Below are 21,880 nucleotides of genomic sequence, written 5' to 3'. Positions count from 1 at the left end.
AGAGATATAATATACAATATGACGGCTATAATAAACACTATAGTAAACGTTGCTGTAGGGATATAATACATAACACAATGGCTATAGTATACACTGCTATAGGGATATGATATACAACACGATGGCTATAGTAAATAAATTGCTGTAAGGTATATTTGAAAGTTATGAGAGTATAAGAATTCTCACTACAAAGGGAAAACTGTTTTTCTCTTTCATTCTTTTGTATCTATATGAGATGATGGATATTAACCAAATTTATTGTGATAGTTACTTTACCCTTTAAGTCAATCAATACGCTGTACATCTTAAACTTACATTTGGTGTGTTAATTCAGTTCAGTTCAGTTCAGTCGCTCAGTCGTGTCTGACTCTTTGCGATCCCATGAATCACGGCATACCAGGCCCCCCTGTCCATCACCAACTCCCGGAGTTCACCCAGACTCACGTCCATCAAGTCAGTGATGCCATCCAGCCATTTCATCCTCTGTCGTCCCCTTCTCCTCCTGCCCCCAATCCCTCCCAGCATCAGAGTCTTTTCCAACGAGTCAACTCTTCGCATGAGGTGGCCAAAGTACTGGAGTTTCGGACCTTACATCTCAGTAAAATTGGAAAATATCTGAAAAAAAAAAAAAAAGAATTTCTGCTCAGCTTCTTGGGTGAATGTCAGCAGGGTAAGTTTTACATCTGCCAGTGTTTTCCAATCAAGTTCAACTTATCTTGTGATATACCAGACCCAGTTAAATACGAATTGTTCTTTGCTAGGATTTCACTTTCCAAAGTAAGAGACATATAAACCATATAAACAGTGTATTGAATGCCACACTTTAAAACAAATTCCTTTGTGTCAAGACTCTGAATATACTTCCAAGGGTCAGGGCTTCTAGAAGATGGGGATCTATCATTACAGACTTGCAGGACCTCATGTAGGTCCTGTAGTTAGAGAATTGTCAGCGGGAGGAGAGTGAGTGCTCTCAAGGGCCCCACAAGCTCTGGAGGTCTCGGTAGCATCACCATGAATCCGTGCCTGAAGTCTGGTGATCCAGGTTCAGAAGCTCAGTGTTGTAATACCTGCTCGTGGCTTTTAAGCTCTGAGTGACTAGTCCAGGCCAAACAAGCCAATCCGTAAAAGATTTTATCAAGTCAGGCAGAGTCAAAGCCCTGGTGGGCCGGCAGTTCTTGAACAATACTTCCCGCCTTCCAGCAGTTTCCACTAAAGTTAGCACTGTCTCTCCCCTGGGAGTTCTTGGTAAACACTGGCAAGGTCTTATGACCTAAACTGCCTTCTAATCAATCATCCAAGTCACCTTTCCTGTGTCATCACAAGAGTATAACAATCTGTTGTGTCCTTCTCATTTTAGCAGTTCCTTCCTGAGATTACACCTGGGGCTCTTAACAGACACTGGGAAAGCCCACTAGTATCACAGTGAATGCAGTTCTTGTATTACTGAACCAAACTCAGGTCCACTTGCCCACTTGCAGTAAAGGTAACCTACTGACACTGGGTTGTGGTGAAGGAAAGTTTAGTGTTTACTCTAAGGCGCCATACAAAGAACCTGGGACTTCGAGTGCTCCAAACATGCGAGCTCCCCAGTGGGTTTCAGCAAAGCATTTTTAAAGGCCAGGTGAGGGAGGGGCATCTTGCTCATGCACAATTTCCTGATTGGTTGATGGTGAGGTCACAGGGGTTAACACTATCCATCCTTAGGCTCCAGTAAGCTGGGGCAAGGTGTTCAGGGAAATCTTCCATCCGGCGGTGGTATTAGCATTTGTAAATCAACTCAAGAAGTGTGCATCAGATACTGTTATCTAGGTGCTTCACCGAGGAGCTCAAGCAGGCGATTCGGGGAGGAGTTTGTCCGAGGAAGACCCCATGGACTCCAGCTCCTTTCTATCAGGAGAGCCTCCTTCTCTGGCTCCAAAGTCCAGCAGTCTGTCTGGTGGGGGGTTTTGAAGAACCAAACACAAAAAGATAGTGACACGAATGGCCAGGCAGAAATATGAGCTCCTTCAGCGTGGATAAAAGACTGTGTGTTCCTAGCAGACACAGGATGAAGGGGGAAGTTTCCTTTGTTTCAAGTCTCCAGGGCTAGGAATGTCACCTAACAAACAAAAGGTCCTGGTATATCGGTCCGAAATCTCCCTTTGTCCATTTTCAAGGTTGATTTTTACGAGATCACTTCCCTAACAAATTGATGAATGATCATAATTCTTTTCTTTTTTAGTACTTTAATACTTTATTGCTAAAAGATGCTGGCTATCTGACAACCCAGGGTTGCCACAAACCTTCAATTTGCAAAAATCGCAGTATCTGTGAAACATAATGAAGTAAGATGTTTGCCTGTATGATGTGTGCATGTTAGTGAAAAAGTAACCTAAAGCAAGTGGAATATGGTTCTAGGGGCATTACAACTACCTTTATGTTACTGTTATTCCCCACATAGGTCACAGTATATGGAAGAACTGATCACACTGAAAAATCCTACTATTTTTTTTGGCCGGGCCACAACAGTATATGGGATCCTGGTTCCCTGACCAGGGATGGAATCTGGGCCCCCTGCATTGGAAGTGCAGAGTCTTCACCACTGGACCACCAGGGAGGTCCCTGCTTCTGGTCATTCAGAACCTAAAGTTCACTGTCATTCTTCATTTTCTGTAATATATCTCCAGATGTATATTAGAAATATGTAGACAAACATGAATTGTTTAACAGCAAGCTTAGTGCTCATTAGCTGCACTCTTGCTTCCTCCTCAGTTTAACCTCAGGCCACAGGGATCCTAGGATTCTAGGATCTGGGATTCTAGGGAAATTTGGATTGAGCCCAGCTTCTTCAATTGGGAATGGTCATAATTCTTAATTCCTCTCTCTCTCCATTCATTCCCTTTGCCCTCCTCCCCTGATGCTCAGTTCACCCATGTAAGTTGCTTTAGCCAATAGGATAACAGCAAATATGTCACAATTAGAGGCTCATAAATGCTGTGCAATTGGGCTTGCTCATGCCTGCCCTTGGTCATTATCATGAGAAGCACACTCCCAAGCTGCTCCACTGGTCCCAAGGGGATGAAATATGGACCAGAGCCAGGGTACCCCAGTCCTCCCAACCAAGGCCACTCTGGATCAACCAGTGGCTAGTGGACTGCCAGATATGGAAGCAGTCTCAGCCAAGATGAGCCAAGTTCAACCCAGATCAGGTGAGTCCCACACACCCTGGAGCTGGACAAACACCAGTGTAGCTGCTGAAGTTTGTGGTTGGTCTCTATACAGCATTTTAATGGCAAAGATAATTGATATACCCTTTTCCCAACTCTTCTGGAAATTTCATCTATGTTCTTGTCTGCCCATCCATCTACTTCAAGGAACTAGTTACAAAGCCAGCACATTTTTAAATACTTCCTGTAACACTGGAAGGATCAAGTCAATTTCTATTCCCCTGCTTCTTTCAGGTATGCCTCACGCTTTTCCTATGAATATTCTACTAATTATTTTGCAAATACCCTAATATCCTCTTTGGAGACAAACTTTGGGTTTTTTCCTTGCTGCCAGCACCTAAATTCGTTTTTCTTTTTTGGTGGGTGGGGGTTGGGGGAGGGCATGCTATGCATTATGCAAGATCTTAGTTCCCTCACCGGGGGTTGAACTTGTGCCGCCTGCGTTGGGAGCAAGGGGTCTTATCCACTGGATTGCCAGGGAAGTACCAGCGCTCAAATTCTTGAAGCTGTTTCTTATGTCTGTCTCTCCCTCTGGAAGACTTTTCTTCCTACCTTCTTGCCCCTACATTACTGCTTTCTTTTTGGGAAAAGTAATCCCAGTCAAGTCAGTCACTTTCTGGGAACAAAAATCTAAATTATCATGTGGACACCAGACTAGTCTGAGGTCATGAGATGAGTCAAGCAGAGAGTCATAGACTCTCAAAGAATTTGCAAAACAAGAAGGATACTGGAGATAAGCCATTGGAGATGGTGTCTGGCTTTGTCCAGCAGAGAAGACCAGTCTTTGAGATTTGTAGTTTCAGATCCTTGAGGCCACAACAGATACCCTCTCTGGTTTTTGCTCCATAACAACAATCTCCAAACTCAGTGGCTGAATGCAACCAGCATTTTATTTGCTTATAACCCTGTAGTTTGGGATAGGCTTGACTGGGACAATTCATCTCAGCTCTGATGGAGAGAAGTATCTCTTGGCATCTTTAGGATAAATTATTCAAGTCGAACTTTTTAGTATCAGAGGTGTTACTTTGTCATCTTTATGACTGGTACAGTTTAAGTTATTAATCTCACTTATAATAACCTGAATTATTACTTTAATTTTGTAAAGACCTATAAACCACACTTGGGTTTGGTTTTGTGGCACGCCAGAGAAGTAAATATACCTGGAACAAACTGCTGGGTCACAAATTTAGGTCCATGAGCTTTTGACCAGCATTCTTGATCCAGCATCATTTAAGGTCCAAAAAGATACAGCTATTTCACCTAGTGTGATGGGGGCAGCAATGAAAACATCCCTACTTGCCAAGGGGTACACGTTACAAAAGTGGGTATAAAAGATTTTAGGACATTGCTTGACCTATTGTGACAGTGCTCAGTGTACACTTATGGAAAACTATGGAAAACTACAGCTGTGCGTTCTGCTCTGCTTAATTACTCAGTTGTGTCAGATTCTTTGCGACTCCGTGGACTGTAGTCCACCAGGTTCCTCTGTCACACAGAGTTGGACGTGACTGACGCAACTTAGCAGCAGCAGCAGCAGGCTATAGCCCACCAGGCTTCTCTGTCCATGGGGATTCTCCAGGCAAGAATACTGGAGTGGATTGCCATGCCCTCCTCCAGGGGATCTTCCCAACCCAGGGGTCAAATCCAGGTCTCCCCATTGCAGGCGGATTCTTTATGGTCTGAGCCACCAGGGAGGTCCATATAGCTGTGTAAACTCCTCCTATTAAACACATTTAGAAATCAAGTGTGTACACAAATTGACAGTCTGAGCAAACAAAATTTCCTTGTTTGCATTTTCTAGGAGTGGGAGAGGTGGGAGAAACAAAGTTACATTTATTGAACATTTTGGTACCAGGCATTGTACTCATTCTTTCCATGCTGATTTACTCTTTAGAATAGGGTTTCTCAGGTGATGCTAGCAGTAAAGAACCCACCTGCCAATGCAGGAGACATAATGAGACACAGGTTCAATCTCTGGGTTGGGAAGATCCCCTGAAGGAGGGCATGACAACCCACTCCAGGAATCTTGCCTGGAGAATCCCCATGAACAGAGAAGCCTGGTGGGCTATAGCCTGCTGCTGCTGCTGCTAAGTTGCGTCAGTCACGTCCAACTCTGTGTGACCCCGTAAATGGCAGCCCAACAGGCTCCTCTGTCCCTGGGATTCTCCAGGCAAGAATACTGGAGTGGTCCTCTGCAAAGAGTAGGGCATGACTGGAGCAACTTAGCATCCACCCACTCTTTAGAATAAAGAGCCCAGTGTAAGTTTGTCTCCATTTTCTAGATGTGGAAAACTGAAGCTTGGAGAATTGTCACCCACTTAAGATTACAAAGCTAGTAAGTGGGGAGGACTGAAAGTCAGGGCATTTGCCTTTGCTGTCATCTCAGCCAGCCTCCCACAGATCCATAGGAAGTCCATTTGTCTCCTCTCACTTTGGCATCACCACCCTCACTCTCATTAGGCCCTGCTGTTTTCACAAGGCTACAAGAATACACACTCATTTCTGCAACCCCAGTGGTATGCCAAATACTATCACAGCACAAAGTTCAGGTGCTCAGTCTGAGCTGAGCTCAGTCCAACTCTTTGTGATCCCAGGGAAGAACACCAGGCTTCCTTGTCTATCACCAACTTCCAGAGCTTGTTCAAACTCATGTCCATGGAAGCGGTGATGCCATCCAGTCATCTCATCCTCTGTTGTCCCCTTCTCCTCCCACCTTCAATCTCTCCCATCATGATGGACCTTCAATCTCTCCCAGCATGATGGTCTTTTCCAGTGAGTCAGTTCTTTGCATCAGGTGGCCAAACTATTGGAGTTTCAGCTTCAGCATCAGTCCTTCCAATATTCAGAACTGATTTCACAGCACAAAGCTGGGTAGAACCACACAAAATCAAACTGCTTCTGATATTCTTCACACAGCCCTTTGCATAGCCTTTGCCTCCTAGCCTTGCCTTGGGCGTGTTCATCCTTTCCCAGTTCCAGGTATCACCTCCTCAAGGAAGCCCTTCTCTGAATCCTCTTTTCATTGCCATTCTACAATCTTCCCTGCCATCTTGCGTAATGCGTTGCAGGTATCACTGCTGGGAATTACTACTGCCTAGTTAGGTAGGTGTCTGTCTCCTCCATTAGATGGTGACTTCTAAGGGGGTTGAAGCTTCATCCTCATTGTAACTCTCAGCTGCATCAGCACCTATTTTCGTAATTATTTTCTAAGCCTGTTTTTCCAGTCTCCCATTGATTTTGACAGCCAACATTCTTTAAATCAATTATCTTTTGCTTAAGCAGCCAATGTCTGTTGCTTGCAACTAAGAATCCTATCTGAAATACCAAGTAAAAACTCTATAAACTTAAGACATAGGTCTATGTGTAGATCAGGAAAAAAATTTAAACTGTTGTGTTGTTTTTCCCAAGAAAGGTTATGTTCTCCAATAATTATTTTGAGATTCATTTTTTTCCCTAGAAAATTGCAGGAATCTGCAAGGAAAACAAGCTGTATGATGGTGTTCTCCATTTTGAGTAAATACACTCTGTTGACATTTCATACTCTGCATTCATTTTAAAAAAATTTAACACCCAGTTGAAAATTAAAGTGTGTATCTGATCTAATAGTAAATCTAATGATGACACTTTGTTTATTGGGGACAGAGGTGAAGGTGACGATCAAATTTTTGCAGACGTCTTGTCTTATGTAAATCTGTCTCTCTGGTCTTCATACGTCATCTTTTATTCAATTTTTATTTCCTATTGACATAGTTTTCACTATTCTTGATTTTTTTAAGCATTATCATGCAAAGACTTTTTTTTTTTTACTATATACATTCTCATGTGCTTACTTCTGTGCTTATTTTTTCCACTGTTGATCTAAACCCATGATTTAATACCGAAATGTTATTAATGTTTTGATGATAAAAAAAAGAAAATATGCCCCCAGAAGATGACATCGTGGTTGAAATGCACAGCTGTGAAAACATCTGCTTGAATACATTTAGAAAAACGATTAGGTTTCTTTCCCTTTGGGCATTACTCTGTTATCAGGCATCCATCAGACATATCAAAATGAATAGAACATTTTCAAAAATTTTTTGAGCCTTTTCTGAATTGAAATTCTCATATAAAATGATTTATAGTCAAGTTTAAAGTTAAGTATTAAATCTCCTTTCTTGACAGAGATTTGGAAAGAAAATAAACTAATAGGAAATATTTTTGGAGGAGAAAATAATATATGTTTTTAGGGTATACAGTAATATATCATCTGGAAAACAGAGATTGGGTTTCTTGTTTCTTAAGCATTGGGCATTGCATTTCATTCTTATGAAGGGTTGTCAGCCGTTCTTTTTGGGGAATTTTAGGTGTAGATTCTCAGGAGCACAAGATACGTATTAAATGATATTAAGTCAGCATTTTAGGGTGAAAGCTGATGCAAGAAAAAAAACTTGAATTTAATACGCTGTATCTTTTTTAAGAAGATAAGAGTGCAAGGAGTCCCATGATCAACAAAAAACAGACAACTGGGGGAGGCTCTTTGAAGATCCAGTATGTCTGACCCACTGAATTGTAATCCAGAGGAAAGGTACAATGAATTTATCTGACAGGAATATTTGTGGATAAAAGTTGAATTTTTCCTGATATTAAAATTAACATAACAGTCATGACAATCAGGATTAACATTCAGGCTTGAGGTATTTTAGTCAATCTAAAAAAAAAATTCTTCCAATCTGAAAAATTCTGATGAAAGAAAAATTTGGAAATAAAATACATTAACAAGTTGGTTACCTGGAAACCACAGAGCTGGCAAGTCTAAGTACCTGGAATGATCCCAACTGTGGAAGTTAAGAAGATGAACACAAATTGTCTCTGATAGCCATGAGTCAGTTTAGGGGCAAGATGTGGTCAAAATTAGATACAGAAAGTCTATGGGGGTGTTTCTCCTTTGTTGCTAGTAGCAATGCCAATTTAGGAGGAGATGCAGGGGGCCACAGAGGTGGGGGGGAAATAAATTATGGTTTCAGAAACAATGAATAGTCTGTTTAAGAAGATGGGGATTAATGTACAGCATAGAGAATACAGCCAGTAATACTAGGAATACTATGTCTGATGACAGATGGTGACTAGACTTATTGTGGTGATCATTTTGTAATACATAAAAATATTGACTCACTATGTTGTACACCTGAAACTAATATAATATTGTGTGCTAATTATAACTCAATAACATGGAAGATGGGGAAGCCTGAGGTATATTTTAGAAAGACTTCTGAGAAAAGAAGCCTACAATTTTAAAATATGGGTACATGTTCATTAAAGCAAAACCATCCTACTGAACAACATTCCCTAATTATGCTGAGATATTAACGAATGCGTGAGTGAATGAAAGAAGCAAAGTGAGAACACAGGAAATTTTTTCATTACTTCTTATGGTTGCACGGCACTGCCGTATGTGGATGGACTGGGTTCAGGTGTGTGTGCATGTACAGAAATTAATTTTCACCCAATTCTGGAATCCAGAAATCTGGAATCAAGGTCAGGGTCAGGCTCCTTTCGGAAGACCCCCAGGGAGACTCCTTCCTGGATCCTGGCTTCTGGTGACTGCAGGGGTCACTTGGCTTGTGGTCTCATAACACCAATCTGCCTGTTTCACCTTCTTCTTTGTTTGTGTACTTAACAAAGTCTCCCATGTCTTACAAGGACACTCACCAGACTCAGGGACCACCTATGTAATCCAAGATGATTTTACCTTGAGATCCTTAACCTGACTACCATATGCAGGGATTCTTTTTCCAAAAAGTCACAACCACAGGTTCTGGGGAATTAAGACATGGACATATCTTTTCAATCTACTATATTGATTATTGCAAATAATGCCAAAGGAGTAAACGTCCACAAATGGTTTTATATGTGTGCAGGTATAGACTCTACTTCATAGTAGACTCTTAGAAGTACGATTTTGGTGTCAATGGACAAATTTCTGTAATTTAGCCAAATTCTCCCCTATAGGAATGGTATCATTTTGCACTCCTATCAGTTATGCTTCTCTACAGCTCTGCTGAGCTTCCCCTGTGGCTCAGTGGTAAAGAATCCACCTGCAATGCAGGAGCCCCAGGTTCTATCCCTGCGTCAGGAAGATCCCCTGGAGGAGGACATGGCAACCCACTCCAGTATTCTTGCCTGGAGAGTCTCATGGACAGAGGAACTTGTGGGCTACAGTCTATAGGGTCACAAAGAGTCGGACATGACTGATGGGAATTAGCACTCATGCACGCACAGCTCTACTACCAGAGTATGTTGTCAAATCATGTTTCTATTTTGCTAATCAAAATGGCATTTCAAGGTAGTCTAGTCTTAATTTGCATTGTAAGTGTTTAACTCTTGATTTCATTATCTGTATTTATTGGTGTCAGCAGGCTACTTCTTCAACAGCATTCAAGGGTCTACAAAATACTTGGCACTCTGAATCTCCAGGGATAAACATTAATTGCAAAGCAGGTGATTTGCTCAAGTCTAGCAGGAATTATTTTTCAGTGCAACAGAAAATAAGAAGAATATTTTTATTTATTTGTATTTCACTTGGAATATTCATGGTGGGTGGGTGAAAAGCCCAAAATAATAACTTAATAATTGGCTTTTTAGAGACGACTCAGAGTTCTATATTTTCATCAGTAAGTAAAGGCTAGATATGATGGATCAGATGAACCTACACGCACATGAATGTCTGTTTCTGGTACCACCAAGTTTGAACCTTGTCACGTGTGCGCAGAACACTGTTGTTTGTCTCCTCAGTTTTCTAGTTGCTCTGTCCCTCAACTAAATTGGAAGCTTTCGAGGTCAGGAGGCTGCATCTTATGCAGCTTTTTATCCCCAAGGTTTACACTCATGCCTTGCACACAGCAGGTGCTCAACAACAGTTTGATTTTGATAACAGGTTGCTTTGCGACAGAAAAATTGAATTCCCTAAGGCAAGAGCATCCTATTTTTTCCATCAGTACAATGAAAGGTATCTTCTTAAAGGAATACTGTGGTGAATATTGTGACTTACAATGTGTAGCCAGGGTCAGGCTAAATTTCTGTAGCAAAAGCACCCAGAATGTCTTCACTCAAGAGGGAAGGTTATTTGTCTCTTGTGACAGTCATGGAAGGTTTGTGGTCCTGATGGAGATGACACCGGGGGATCCACTCTGTCATCATCCTGAGTGTGGGGCCTCCATCTCTGAGTCTGAGATTCGTGCTATTGGGTTTATTGGTTGTCTATTTCTTTTTATTCCTAAGTAATATTCCTTTGTATGAAAATATCCCAGTTCTATCAGTGCTATTTGACAACTTGAAAAATAGAGGTTCTAACAACTAGGAGATATTTTTGGCATACCTTGATTAAACATGCAAGACTATTTTAGTTTTTTATCCCATTTTCCTTAATAAGCTTTTATTGAGTACTTTCAGGATCAAATACTGTGTTCAGGAATGAGGATACAAGGCTGTGTAAATCGTTGGCTCTTCCCCCCGGTTAGTTTAGCTGACTGAGGAAAAGACAGTTGTGTTATCCCAACCTGATGGAAACCACGTGATTTTAAACAGCTTAAGTTTGAACAGCTTATGCCTGCTAAAATATTGTCAAAATTTGAAGCATCAAAGGATCCAGATGGCAGTAAATATCCCTACAGATCTGCTAAAAGAAATCTCCAGACCATCTTGCATCTCAAAGTCTTGCCCCAGGTTACAGGCACCTGGCTTTAAAAAGCATCTCAGCCTGAGAGTCAGGTCCCTCAGGTTCTATTTCTGGTTCTGCTACTGTTTTGCTAGGCAGCCTTGCACAACACAGAGAACATGCACTTCCTACAAAGCAAGAGGCGAGAAGTTGAGGAGCCCTCCTGGTGAAGCACTCTCATATTCCAAGTGAGGATGGGTCCCAGGAACCAAAGGCCTCCTCTCCCAGAGTCTAAGCATTCCTTTCCCTACTGCCAAAGCTGTTCATTTTAGTGCATAATTGGAGCTCTGATTTTGATATGGCCAAAGGGTTTGCCACTCCTTCCCTCACTGTGTGTTAGTCACACAGGCAGGTCCAACTCTTTGGGACCCCGTGGACTGTAGCCCACTAGGTTTCTCTGACCATGAGATTCTCCAAGCAAGAATACTGGATTGGATCGCCATGCCCTCCTCCAGGGGATCTTTCCGACCCAGGGACAGAACCCAGGTCTCCTGCATTGCAGGCAGATTTTTTATACTACTGAGCCACAAGTGAAATCTCACTGCTGCTGCTAAGTCGCTTCAGCCGTGTCCGACTCTGTGCGACCCCATAGACGGCAGCCCACCAGGCTCCCCTGTCCCTGGGATTCTGCAGGCAAGAACACTGGAGTGGGTTGCCATTTCTTTCTCCAATGCATGAAAGTGAAAAGTGAAAGTGAAGTTGCTCAGTCGTGTCCGACTCTTAGGGACCCCATGGACTGCAGCCCACTAGGCTCCTCCGCCCATGGGATTTTCCAGGCGAGAGTACTGGAGTGGGTTGCCATGAAATCTCACTACCTGGTGTGAATTCAGAAGTCAAAACTTAGATGGTTTACATTGTAAAAGCTTTGAAAGTTGTCCTACTGTAATGTTTCTGCAGCCATGAAATTAAAAGACGCTTACTCCTTGGAAGGAAAGTTATGACTAACCTAAATAGCATATTCAAAAGCAGAGACATTATTTTGCCAACAAAGGTCCATCTAGTCAAGGCTATGGTTTTTCTAGTGGTCATGTATGGATGTGAGAGTTGCACTGTGAAGAAAGCTGAGCGCCAAAGAATTGATGCTTTTGAACTGTGGTGTTGGAGAAGACTCTTGAGAGTCCCTTGGACTGCAAGGAGATCCAACCAGTCCATTCTAAAGGAGATCAGTCCTGGGTGTTCTTTGGAAGGACTGATGCTAAAACTGAAACTCCAGTACTTTGGCCACCTCATGCGAAGAGCTGACTCATTGGAAAAGACTATGATGCTGGGAGGGATTGGGGGCCGGAGGAGAAGGGGACGACAAAGGATGAGATGGCTGGATGGCATCACCGACTCGATGGACATGAGTCTGAGTGAACTTCGGGCGTTGGTGATGGACAGGGAGGCCTGGCGTGCTGCGATTCATGGGGTCGCAAAGAATCGGACACGACTGAGCGACTGAACTGAACTGAATGTTTCTTGATTCACGTTGCAGTAGAGAGAACTGGGGTGGGCGCACAGGCCGGACTGTAGGTACAGAAACCTGGGCCTCCAGGGGTAGGTAGGGGGTCGGGCAGATGCTGCACCCATCTGGAGAGGCGGTCTCAGGGGCTGGCCTCCTGGAGAACTACATTTCCCAGGAGCACTGGTGGCCTGGCGAGCGAGGCACGTGCCCTGAGCGGGCGCACTGACTCCAATCGCGCGGAAAACACGCCAGCCTGATTGGAGGTCGCTGTCACGGAGCATCCCGGGGCTCGGAGGACAGCGTGCTCGCGGAGGCCACCTTCTTTGTCAGTCGCGGCGCCGCTGGGGCCCGTCCCCCGCCGGACCGCGCGCCCGTGCGCCCCGCCCGTGGCGGGGGCGGGGGGTGGTGGTGGCGGCCAGCACCTCCCGCGGGGGCGGGGCGGCGGGATTCGCGTCGACACCGCCTTCCTGCCCCGCCCCGCGCCGGCCCGGCCCCCGCCCCTCCTTCCTGGAGCAGAGGCTGGAGAGGCGGCGGCGGCGCTGGCGGCTGCTGCCGGGCAGGGGGGGGCGGCGAGCGGCCCGCGCGACACGCGCCGGCCCGACCCTCTGCTGTGACCCGCGCGGCGCAGGCGCCTCCTGCCCCGCCGGCGGGGTCTGGCTCCCCGCGGCGGGATGTTCTCCCGGAGGAGCCACGGGGATGTGAAGAAGTCCACCCAGAAGGTGCTGGACCCCAAGAAGGACGTGCTGACCCGCCTGAAGCACCTGCGGGCGCTGCTGGGTGAGGCGCGGCGCGGCCGAGGGCGCGCTCCTGCGGGGATCGGGCGGGGATCGTCGGGCTGCGATGCCGGGCTGGGGACGCAGACCCTCCGCGTGTTGCCCGGAGGCCCCCTGAGTTGTAAACTTACCCCCTCCCCCGGGTGGCCTCGGAGCCGGACTGCGGCGGGACGGTCCCCTCCCCAGCAAACCCTGGGGGTCGTCGCACGCACCCATCGAACTGTCATCTCCCCTCCTAGTTCTTAATTTTAATGTTTGAGTCCGAGACCCTAAGTGGGGTCCCATCGCAGACTGAATTGAACTGTCATCTCCCCCCACCCCCAGCCCCGCCCCGCCACTTTTAATTTTACTTTATTTTGAGTCTGATCCCCCAGTAGACTGAGCCTCCGAATGGCCTCGGGATACATTTAAGTGTCACTTCTCTTCCCATGGATCTGGCTGACTCGGTTTCTTTGTGTCCGTGGTGTGAGGGGGGCTCCTCGTGTTTGCTGGGAGGGAGGGGTGACTTTCCTGGGTTCCAGGAGGCTGCTTATGCTTTATTGTCAAGATGACTGACAGTTTTGTGGCTTCTTGCGTCTTTGTGAGCCCATTGTGTGGAGGAACTGCAGACCCCAGGTGGGCCTGCACTTGACCTGGGATGAAGCTCACTCCCGTGGGTGTCAAGTGTTCCCAAGGCCTCCGTTTACCTGCCACCTGTGATCTGCAGCCAGTTTGCTCTGCTATTTGTTTTCTCTTCCTACCTCCTTGAGTCTTAATTTTTGTTTAGAATGTAAACACCTTTACTGTCAATATACAGACTTGTCTTTGTGTATTTGGGGGCTATGAAAAAGATACTTTATGTGTCTTCTAGATGTCTTTTTTTCTTCTTGAAAGGAGCAAAATTGCCTGATTTAGGGCACAAAGTCTGCATGTGTCTGTCACTTGAGGAAAGAGGGCATAACAGAATTCATTGTACGTGTGAGAATTTTAAATAAAGCTCTTGTTCATGAGGTTAAAATTTGCAAATGATTTCTATTTATACTGTGAAATACCTCTAAGGAAGAAAAATCCACACACCTAGTTTTGCCAAGTGACGTTTTTCACATTCTCGGATTCCTTGAGATGCCACTGCCGGCTTGGTCAGTTTGGAATGAAATGTAAATTAGGTACTGTTAGAGGGATTAGCTTTCAAGACTTTTGAAAGTGAAATGCAGTCTTCTTGGTAAACTGAGCTTTCTACTTCCTGTACTGAAATACCAGGCTCACACAGGTTGTATTGTGTGGGGCTCTTTAGTGACTGATTAACACCTACTGTAGGGACATTTTTGATAATGGAGGGCAGAGCAGAGAGGTTTTTTAAAGTAGTTGATGCTTGGGGACTTACTCTGTGGTAGAGAACTTGAACTTGTGTTCAGTCCAAGCCTACAGGATTAAGTTGGCTACATTTTGCAAAGGCAGAATCCATTAAACCTAGATGTTGGGTTTCTTAGAGACACATAGTACTTTGTTACCGTTCTGAGCAGTTCTGAGAAAGTAATTAATTTTCAAGGCCCTGTGGTTTACTTGAAAGTGTTTGTCTCATTTTGAGGAACTTTGTTTTGTCCTTTCATTAACACATCTGACCTCAGTTTTGTAGCCTGGAGGGGCTCTTTCATATTCCTTATGTATAGTGTTTTTGTTGTTGTTGTTGTGGATTGGCTCGGTTTACTTCGTTTATTATTGTAGTCTTTATCTGTAGGGACTAGATTTTTGTAAACATGTCTGAGGCATTCTGATTCATACTGTTTAGTGTAAACTCTTGCTTACAACTGTGGGTTTAAAGGCTTTAAAGACAAATAGTACAGCAATGTAGTGGTCCCACCACATCACATACCCTATTGATTTGCTACTTTATGGAAAAGTCTACTTAGAAAAAAAGACCTTCTGATCTAAAAGCTAGGACTTAGCCAAGATCAAGAAACTATTTGAATCAGGATTGACATACACACACCCAGGTGGCTCAGTGGTAAAGAATCTGCCTGCCAATGCCGGAGACACAAGAGATGCAGGTTTGATCCCTGGGTTGTGAAGATCCTCTGGAGCAGGAAATGGCAACCCACTCCAGTATTCTTGCCTGGAAAATCCCATGGATAGAGGACCCTGGCGAGGTACAGTCCGTGGGTTTGCAAAGAGTCAGACACAACTGAGCAGACATGCACGCATGTGTAAGATAGATTAACTAATAAGGACCTACTGTATAGCCCAGGCAACTCTACTCAGTACACAGTAATGTCCTATATGGGAAAAGAATTTTAAAGAGAGTGGATATATGTATATGTATAGCTGATTCAGTTTGCTGTATAGCAGAAACTAACACAACACTGTAAATCAACTATATTCCAATAAAAATTAAAAATTAAAAAAAAAAAATAGAAAAAGAGAAAGAGACCAGATGTGTAGTTACCAGAGGCAGGATGTGGGGGGGTGGGGGGAGATAATTGAATGAATGCAGTCAGAAAGTATGAACTTCCAGTAATAAAATAAATAAATACTAGGAATGTAACATACAATGTGGTAAATGTCGTTAACACTGGTGTATGTTATATATGAAAGTTGTTAAAAGAGTAAGTCTTAAGAATTCTCATCAGAAGAAAGAACATTTTTCCTATTTCATTACTTTTTATCTCTCTGAGATGATGGGTGTTCACTGAACTTTCTGTGATAATCATTTCGTGGTATATGTAAGTCGAATCATTATGTTGTACACTTTAAACTTACACAGTGCTATATGTCAGTTGCTGCTGCTGCTAAGTTGCTTCAGTTGTGTCTGACTCTCTGCGACCCCATAGACAGCAGCCCACCAGGCTCCCCCATCCCTGGGATTCTCTAGGCAGGAATACTGGAGTGAGTCAAAGTGAAGTCGCTCAGTCATGTCCAACTGTTAGTGACCCCATGGACTGTAGCCTACCAGGCTCCTCCGTCAATGGGATTTTCCAGGCAAGAGTACTGGAGTGGGGTGCCATTGCCTTCTCCAGTATGTCAGTTATGTCTCAATAAACTAGCAGGAAACAAAATAGATATATTTGCAAAGAAAAAATCATTAGAAGGAAATGAATCGAAATTATTGTTGTATTTTTATCTGTATATTTAGATAATTCTCTTGCTTTTCACATATTTTCAAGTTATAAGACCACATTAGTTGTTAAATACCAAGTTGATACTGCTGATCTGGATCTGTAGCCTGCGGCTGCACGACCTTGGGCCAGTTTCCCAGCCCATCTGTGAACCTCAGTTTCTTCACTCTGTGAAATGGGTGTGGTAATGTCTGCCTCGTAAAGGTTATTGTGAGTGTACTGTATGAGCTACTTCAGCTCCGAATAGACATTTTACAGTTTCCTCTCTCATCACTTCTTTCCTGTCATTAATAGGCTAGGACGAGCCTTTTGATAGGCTGTCCCTTTTCCTTTCTTGTTTCAGTAATTGTGATCGATCCTTTCCCTCTTCATAAAAAGTAGTCCGTGTTTAAGACGACTGGCTGAGAAAGATACAGTTAGCTGTGAAGAGGAGAGTATTTCTTCGTATCACGGTAATGACTCCAGTTAGAACTTAATGTAGCTACTTTGACTTGGCTGTATATTGTAGATTGGCCTGATATTATTAACTTTATATTAAAGGATGGGGGAGAACTGAGGCCAGGCGGGGCTTGTTGGGGGCCAAACCAGGCACTAAATGTTGTGAATATATTATCTAAGTTGGAGGAAGAACAAAGAGCTCTTCGATTCCCGACTCCCAGGTCTCCTTACGTTGTTGAAATCATCCTCAGGAAAGAAAATAAGTAAACAAAACAAAACTAAAATACTGTGTATTGCTCTATTGCTGCTGCAGAGATTCCATGCCTAATAACAAGTTGAGTGCCTACTATTAAATAGGGTTTAGACATGGCATTGATGTGGCAAGAATAATAGATATAAAATATTTACTAGTAAGCATATAATGTGTTATGTAATTAGATAGTGGCTTATATGGTGGACTCCATTATAGGATTTCAAGGTGCAGAAAAGATCATTAATAACAAAGATAGGGGGACTTCCCTGGTGGTCTAGTGGTGAAGACTCCACATCTCCAATGCAGAGTGTTTGGGTTCGATTCCTGGATGGGGAACTAAGGTCCCATGTGCTGAGTAATGTGGCAAAAAAACCCTCCAAAACGCTAGAAAGACCAAAGATAGGGCGTCTTGAAAGAGGTTTTACTCATACCAGGACCTAAAGAATGACTAAAGATTAGACTCACTTTGTCCAGTAGAAATATATGTGAGCCATAGCTGTAATTTAAACTGCTCTGGTAGCCACATCTAAAAAGGTAAAAAAAGAAAGGTAAGGAACCTCCCTTGTGGTCCAGTGGCTAAGACTCCACACACCCTGTGCAGGGACCCTGGGTTTGATCCCCGGTCAGGGAACTAGATCCCACATGCTGTAACCAAAGACCCAGTGCAGTCAAATAAATAAATGAATAAAATAAATATTAAAAAATAAAAATATTACAGAAAGAAACAGGTGACATTAATTTTAGTAATACCTTTTATTTAACCCGATACATCTGTTTTGTCGACAGGTAGTCCAAGTAAAATCTTCAGTTTTTCCGTTATCTTCACATAGCACGTCTTGGAAGTCGTGCATGTACTGTTCATGTCCAGCATGTCTCCAATCAGACCAGCCACATTTCCAGTGCTGGGGAGCCACTCATGGCCAGCACGGCCTGCTGGGCAGAGCAGGGTTAGATTTGGAGAAAGTCAGGGGTCGAGGAGAAGGCAATCGCAACCTACTCCAGTACTCTCGTCTGGAGAATCCCATGGGCGGAGGACCCTGGTAGGCTGCAGTCCATGGGGACGCTAAGAGTCGGACACGACTGAAGCGACTTAGCAGCAGCAGCAGCAGCAGCAGCAAGGGTGGGGAGGGCTTTTCCAGCCGAGAAGGGGAGGAGCTGGTGGTGGAGATGCACCTGGGAGATGATGCGTGAGAGCAAAGAACCTCGGGCGTGGAGGACTGGGTGCTGAAACCCTGGCCCTGAGGGCGTCTGCAGTGTCAGAGCAGTGGCTGGAGTGGCGTATAGGCCAGGGGTGAGGCAGGATGGGGAGGTGGACTATGAGGTCTTGGAGGAGACGAGGAGGGGTAGCCTGACCGGGTAGAAGCTGAGGCAGTTGGGGCCAGATCTCAAGGGGTTGGAAGCTTTGATTTTATCCTGCAGGTGAGAGGGTGCCCTTGGAGAATTCTTAGCAGGTCAAATGATAAGATTTGAGAACTGCCTCCCTGCCAGCAGGGCCAGGATAGAACTAGGCTGGTGGGAGGGCGGGGAGACCTTGGGAAGGTAGGCAATGGAGGAGCTGACAGGTGACAACTGGAGAGGAGGGTGGAGTCATGAAGGACCAGAAACTAGTGATTCTAGATTCAAGTGTGGTTTGCAGAAGCTGGACGAGGAGTGATGAATCTGAAGGAGAAGAGGTTTGGGGTCAGGGGCCACAGCCCAGTCAACTCTAGTGACCCCAAGATTCAGACCAAATAATTTGGAACCAGAGAGGAGAGAATAGCTGTTCACTGATGCTCTTAATGCCCATAGAACAGAATTGAATATTTTGATGTTTCCTTCTGTGCATCTGTTGCTTTAAGTAGGGACAAGTTCACTTATTCACAAGTTGTAAATATTGCCTTTTAAACTTCCTGTTAGCTTTTACCTATGTTACTTTTATTTTTATTAACGACAGGTATTCGTTGAGACTATCCTCTGGTGATTAAATAGTTTCCTTTCTTCATCGATCCTTTTTTCCTCTTTTTTTTTTTTTAACTCTTTCTTTCTTTATCGGGTGTAAATACTACTACTCTAAACATCTTGGGAAATGGCATTTTGCATTCTTCATTTTGCATTGTTTCCTTAGAATAGATTCACTGAAGTCAGGTTGCTGGGTTGAGTGTGTCTATGCCTTGATTCACTATGCTCTCCTCAGTGGTGTTCATGTGCTCTCTGGCAGCAAGGTGAAACAGTCAAATCCTTTGTAATCTGACCAGCAGTAAACACCTTGTTGGAAGAAGGAAATGGAAACCCACTCCAGTATTCTTGCCTGGAGAATCCGGTGGACAGAGGAGCCTGGCGGGCTGCTGTCCCTAGGGTCGCACAGAGTCGAACTTGACTGAAGTGACTTAGCAGCAGCAGCAGCAGCAGCGAACACCTTGTTAGAATTTGATCATTGATGTTAGGTATATGGGAGAGTGGGGGTGCCATGGATAGAGCCAGAAGGGTTGGGAGGAGACCCGAGCTAATAACAGAGCAAGGTGAGTTTGGTGTGATGTGTGTTGAGTTTGAGATGAGAGGAGGAGATGGTTGGATGGCCTCACTGACACGATGGACATGAGTTTGAGCAAGCTCCGGGAGTTGGTGTGGACAGGGAAGCCTGGCATGTTGCAGTCCATGGGGTCGCAAAGAGTTGGACACGACTGAGTGACTGAACTGAACTGTACTGAGTTTGAGAAAAAGGCGACATCCAAATGGGACCATTGGGGAAATTGTTAGATGTGGGGTCTGGAGCTTAATGAGGGATTAGGAGGCTGTGACATGGTTGTTTATCAGTGTCATGATCTCACTGGGTTGTCCCCCAATTTCTGATGATGGTGGTGTCCCCACACCCAACCTGAAAATGGGGAAACTGAGGCTCCCAGAGGTGGACTCCTGCCCATAAGGAGTAGGGCTGGGAGTCATAGGATTGTTCAGCTCATGTCGTGCTTTTGCTAGTTATCCTGACTCAAAAGCATATTTACATACCAGAGAATATATTTCCCCACAAGAATGAATGTTAACATGTAAACCAAAGGCCCTCAGTTTTCGCATGTCTCCTAGACATGCTGCTTTGAGTTTTGATGCCCTCTTCCTAGTCTGTTTTTACTGTATTGTTCTAGGCAGACCTTGAGGCTGTATTTGATATGAACATGACAGAAGATAAAAAGACTCCTCCTGTGTTTTCGTGTTCGCTGGCCTCTCCGTGTCCTTGGCAGCCATCACAGGTGGTAAAATATTTCTTTGGACATTAGTGCCACACGGACACTCTGCAGCCAGCACGAAGCCGGGGCGTATAACTCCAGGCCCTTCAGGCAGTCTTGGGATGGCTTCTCTCCGGTGACCTCGTTTGAAGCCAAGTGATTTTGCCCTAATGCTCCCTTCCTTCATTTTTCATCAGTTGCTCATATACCTGTAACTTCTGGAGTATAAAGTGAACTTTGAACACAAATATGTCACACAGATACCCCACCCCTGCTCCTCAGGCTGGAGATTCTCTGATGTGAGAAAGATGGACCTAGGATGAAAGTCTGAGAGCTCAGATGTTTTCTTTGAGATAACTGAGAAAGGCTGCCTTTGACCTTTTATTCTGGGAAGAGGGGTAATTGGTAGGTCCAGAGTATTTTGGATAAAACCTTTTATAATTTTTATTTTGCCTTTGACCTTTTATTCTGGGAAGAAGGGTAATTGGTAGGTCCAGAGTATTTTAATGAAAACTTTTATAATTTTTATTTTGCTTGTAAATGCTTTATTTGCTGATGGACATGCATAACTTCTACTAGTTGTTTTAGCGTACTAATCTTTAGTCTCCAAACTAAGTACCAGAGATAAAACTGTAGAGAACTGCTTATTGTCTTTAAAAAATTGACTTTCAAAATAGCAAATCGATTCAATTCAAACTTTAAAATTATCTTTAAAAGAAGCAATATGTTACTTTACTGTAAAATTAAGCATAATTAAAGTATAAATGTAGTAAGCCACTATCTTGTTTTTGGGTTTTTTAAAAAAACTTGGTTTCCCATACTTTTTTTGGGTTTGTGTGTGTGTGTATGTGTGTGTGTGTGTGTGTGTGCGTGTGGATGTGTGTGTGTGTGTGTCTGCTTGGCAGGGCTGTGTCTTCAGAGATTAATAAGGCATAAGCACGGAATTTGCAGTTTGCTAGGGGAGACAGACAAGTAAATGGCTGCATTTCCACGAGGGTGTTGGTGCCTGGGTGGGGTGCATGGAAATGTATGGGGGGCTGCAGGTGGAGAGGAGGCACTTCAGAAAGCCCCTTGGAGAGCCCAGCAGTGCTTCCTGAGGGCAGGCGGGGCTGAGGTGGGTCTGGACTTGTGAATGCAGAAGTTTCCCAGGTGGGCGTGTTGGGGGTGAGGAGACTGCAGAAAAGAGGAGCTGGTGCGGAGGTGACGGCATGGCCACCCTGTGGCTGAGTGCACGGTTTTTCACCCTGTGCTGTGGGTGGATGTTGGGAATCCAGGCAAGAGTTTTAAACAGAGGAGGAGCCAAATCCAGTGTCTTCCCCCGTGAATGGTCCAGGAGCCCCAGTCTCCCTGAGGTTTGAAACATGGATGCCTGGAGGGTGAGAGCTCCTCTCCTTTGAGATTACAATCCAAGAGGATGTAGCCTGTGCTGCCTTGCCCTTAATGGGGGGAGCACCTGCCTTGAATCGAATTCACCGTGAGAAGGAAGCAGAGCGGAGAGATGGAGAGTGAAGAGGGTCCATGGATCCTGTGTGAACCGAGGAGCTCAGCCCCATCTGCACCATCCCCACCCCGAGCTTCTCAGCTGTAGGAGCACAGAACACCCTGGTTTTTCGCTCTAGACAGCTTGAGTCCTATTTCTGGGTTTTGCCATGGGGAGAGCACACATTCATATGCCAGGAAGAGACTGGGAAATCCCAGATCAAGGATGGATGGGTCAGTGTGTGTGTGTAGATATAGTTTTTACATTTTTTAAGACCTGGGAGAATTTGAGTTTCTGT

General features: G+C 44.4%; 1 protein-coding gene and 1 non-coding gene across 4 annotated transcripts in view; one reads left to right on the top strand and one right to left on the bottom strand.

Moving 5' to 3' along the window:
- Positions 1 to 2,523: 2,523 nt before the first annotated feature.
- TRNAG-UCC (transfer RNA glycine (anticodon UCC)) lies at positions 2,524 to 2,596 on the bottom strand. Its single transcript has one exon. It is a non-coding gene; the product is annotated as a tRNA-Gly (tRNA).
- Positions 2,597 to 12,904: 10,308 nt separating this feature from the next.
- RALGAPA2 (Ral GTPase activating protein catalytic subunit alpha 2) overlaps positions 12,905 to 21,880 on the top strand; it is a 278,035-nt gene continuing 269,059 nt past the window's right edge. For all 3 annotated transcript variants that reach the window (XM_025001044.2, XM_025001043.2, XM_025001040.2), the window contains exon 1: positions 12,905 to 13,123. In XM_025001044.2, coding sequence (XP_024856812.1) covers positions 13,018 to 13,123 — 106 coding nt within the window. In that variant the 5' untranslated portion in view covers positions 12,905 to 13,017. The remainder of the gene's footprint in view (positions 13,124 to 21,880) is intronic.

Source organism: Bos taurus, chromosome 13 (genome assembly GCF_002263795.3).
Source record: "Bos taurus isolate L1 Dominette 01449 registration number 42190680 breed Hereford chromosome 13, ARS-UCD2.0, whole genome shotgun sequence".
NCBI classification, from domain to species: Eukaryota; Metazoa; Chordata; class Mammalia; order Artiodactyla; family Bovidae; genus Bos; species Bos taurus.
Note: the sequence above shows the minus strand (reverse complement) of the source record. Positions and strands in the feature narration are given on the sequence as shown.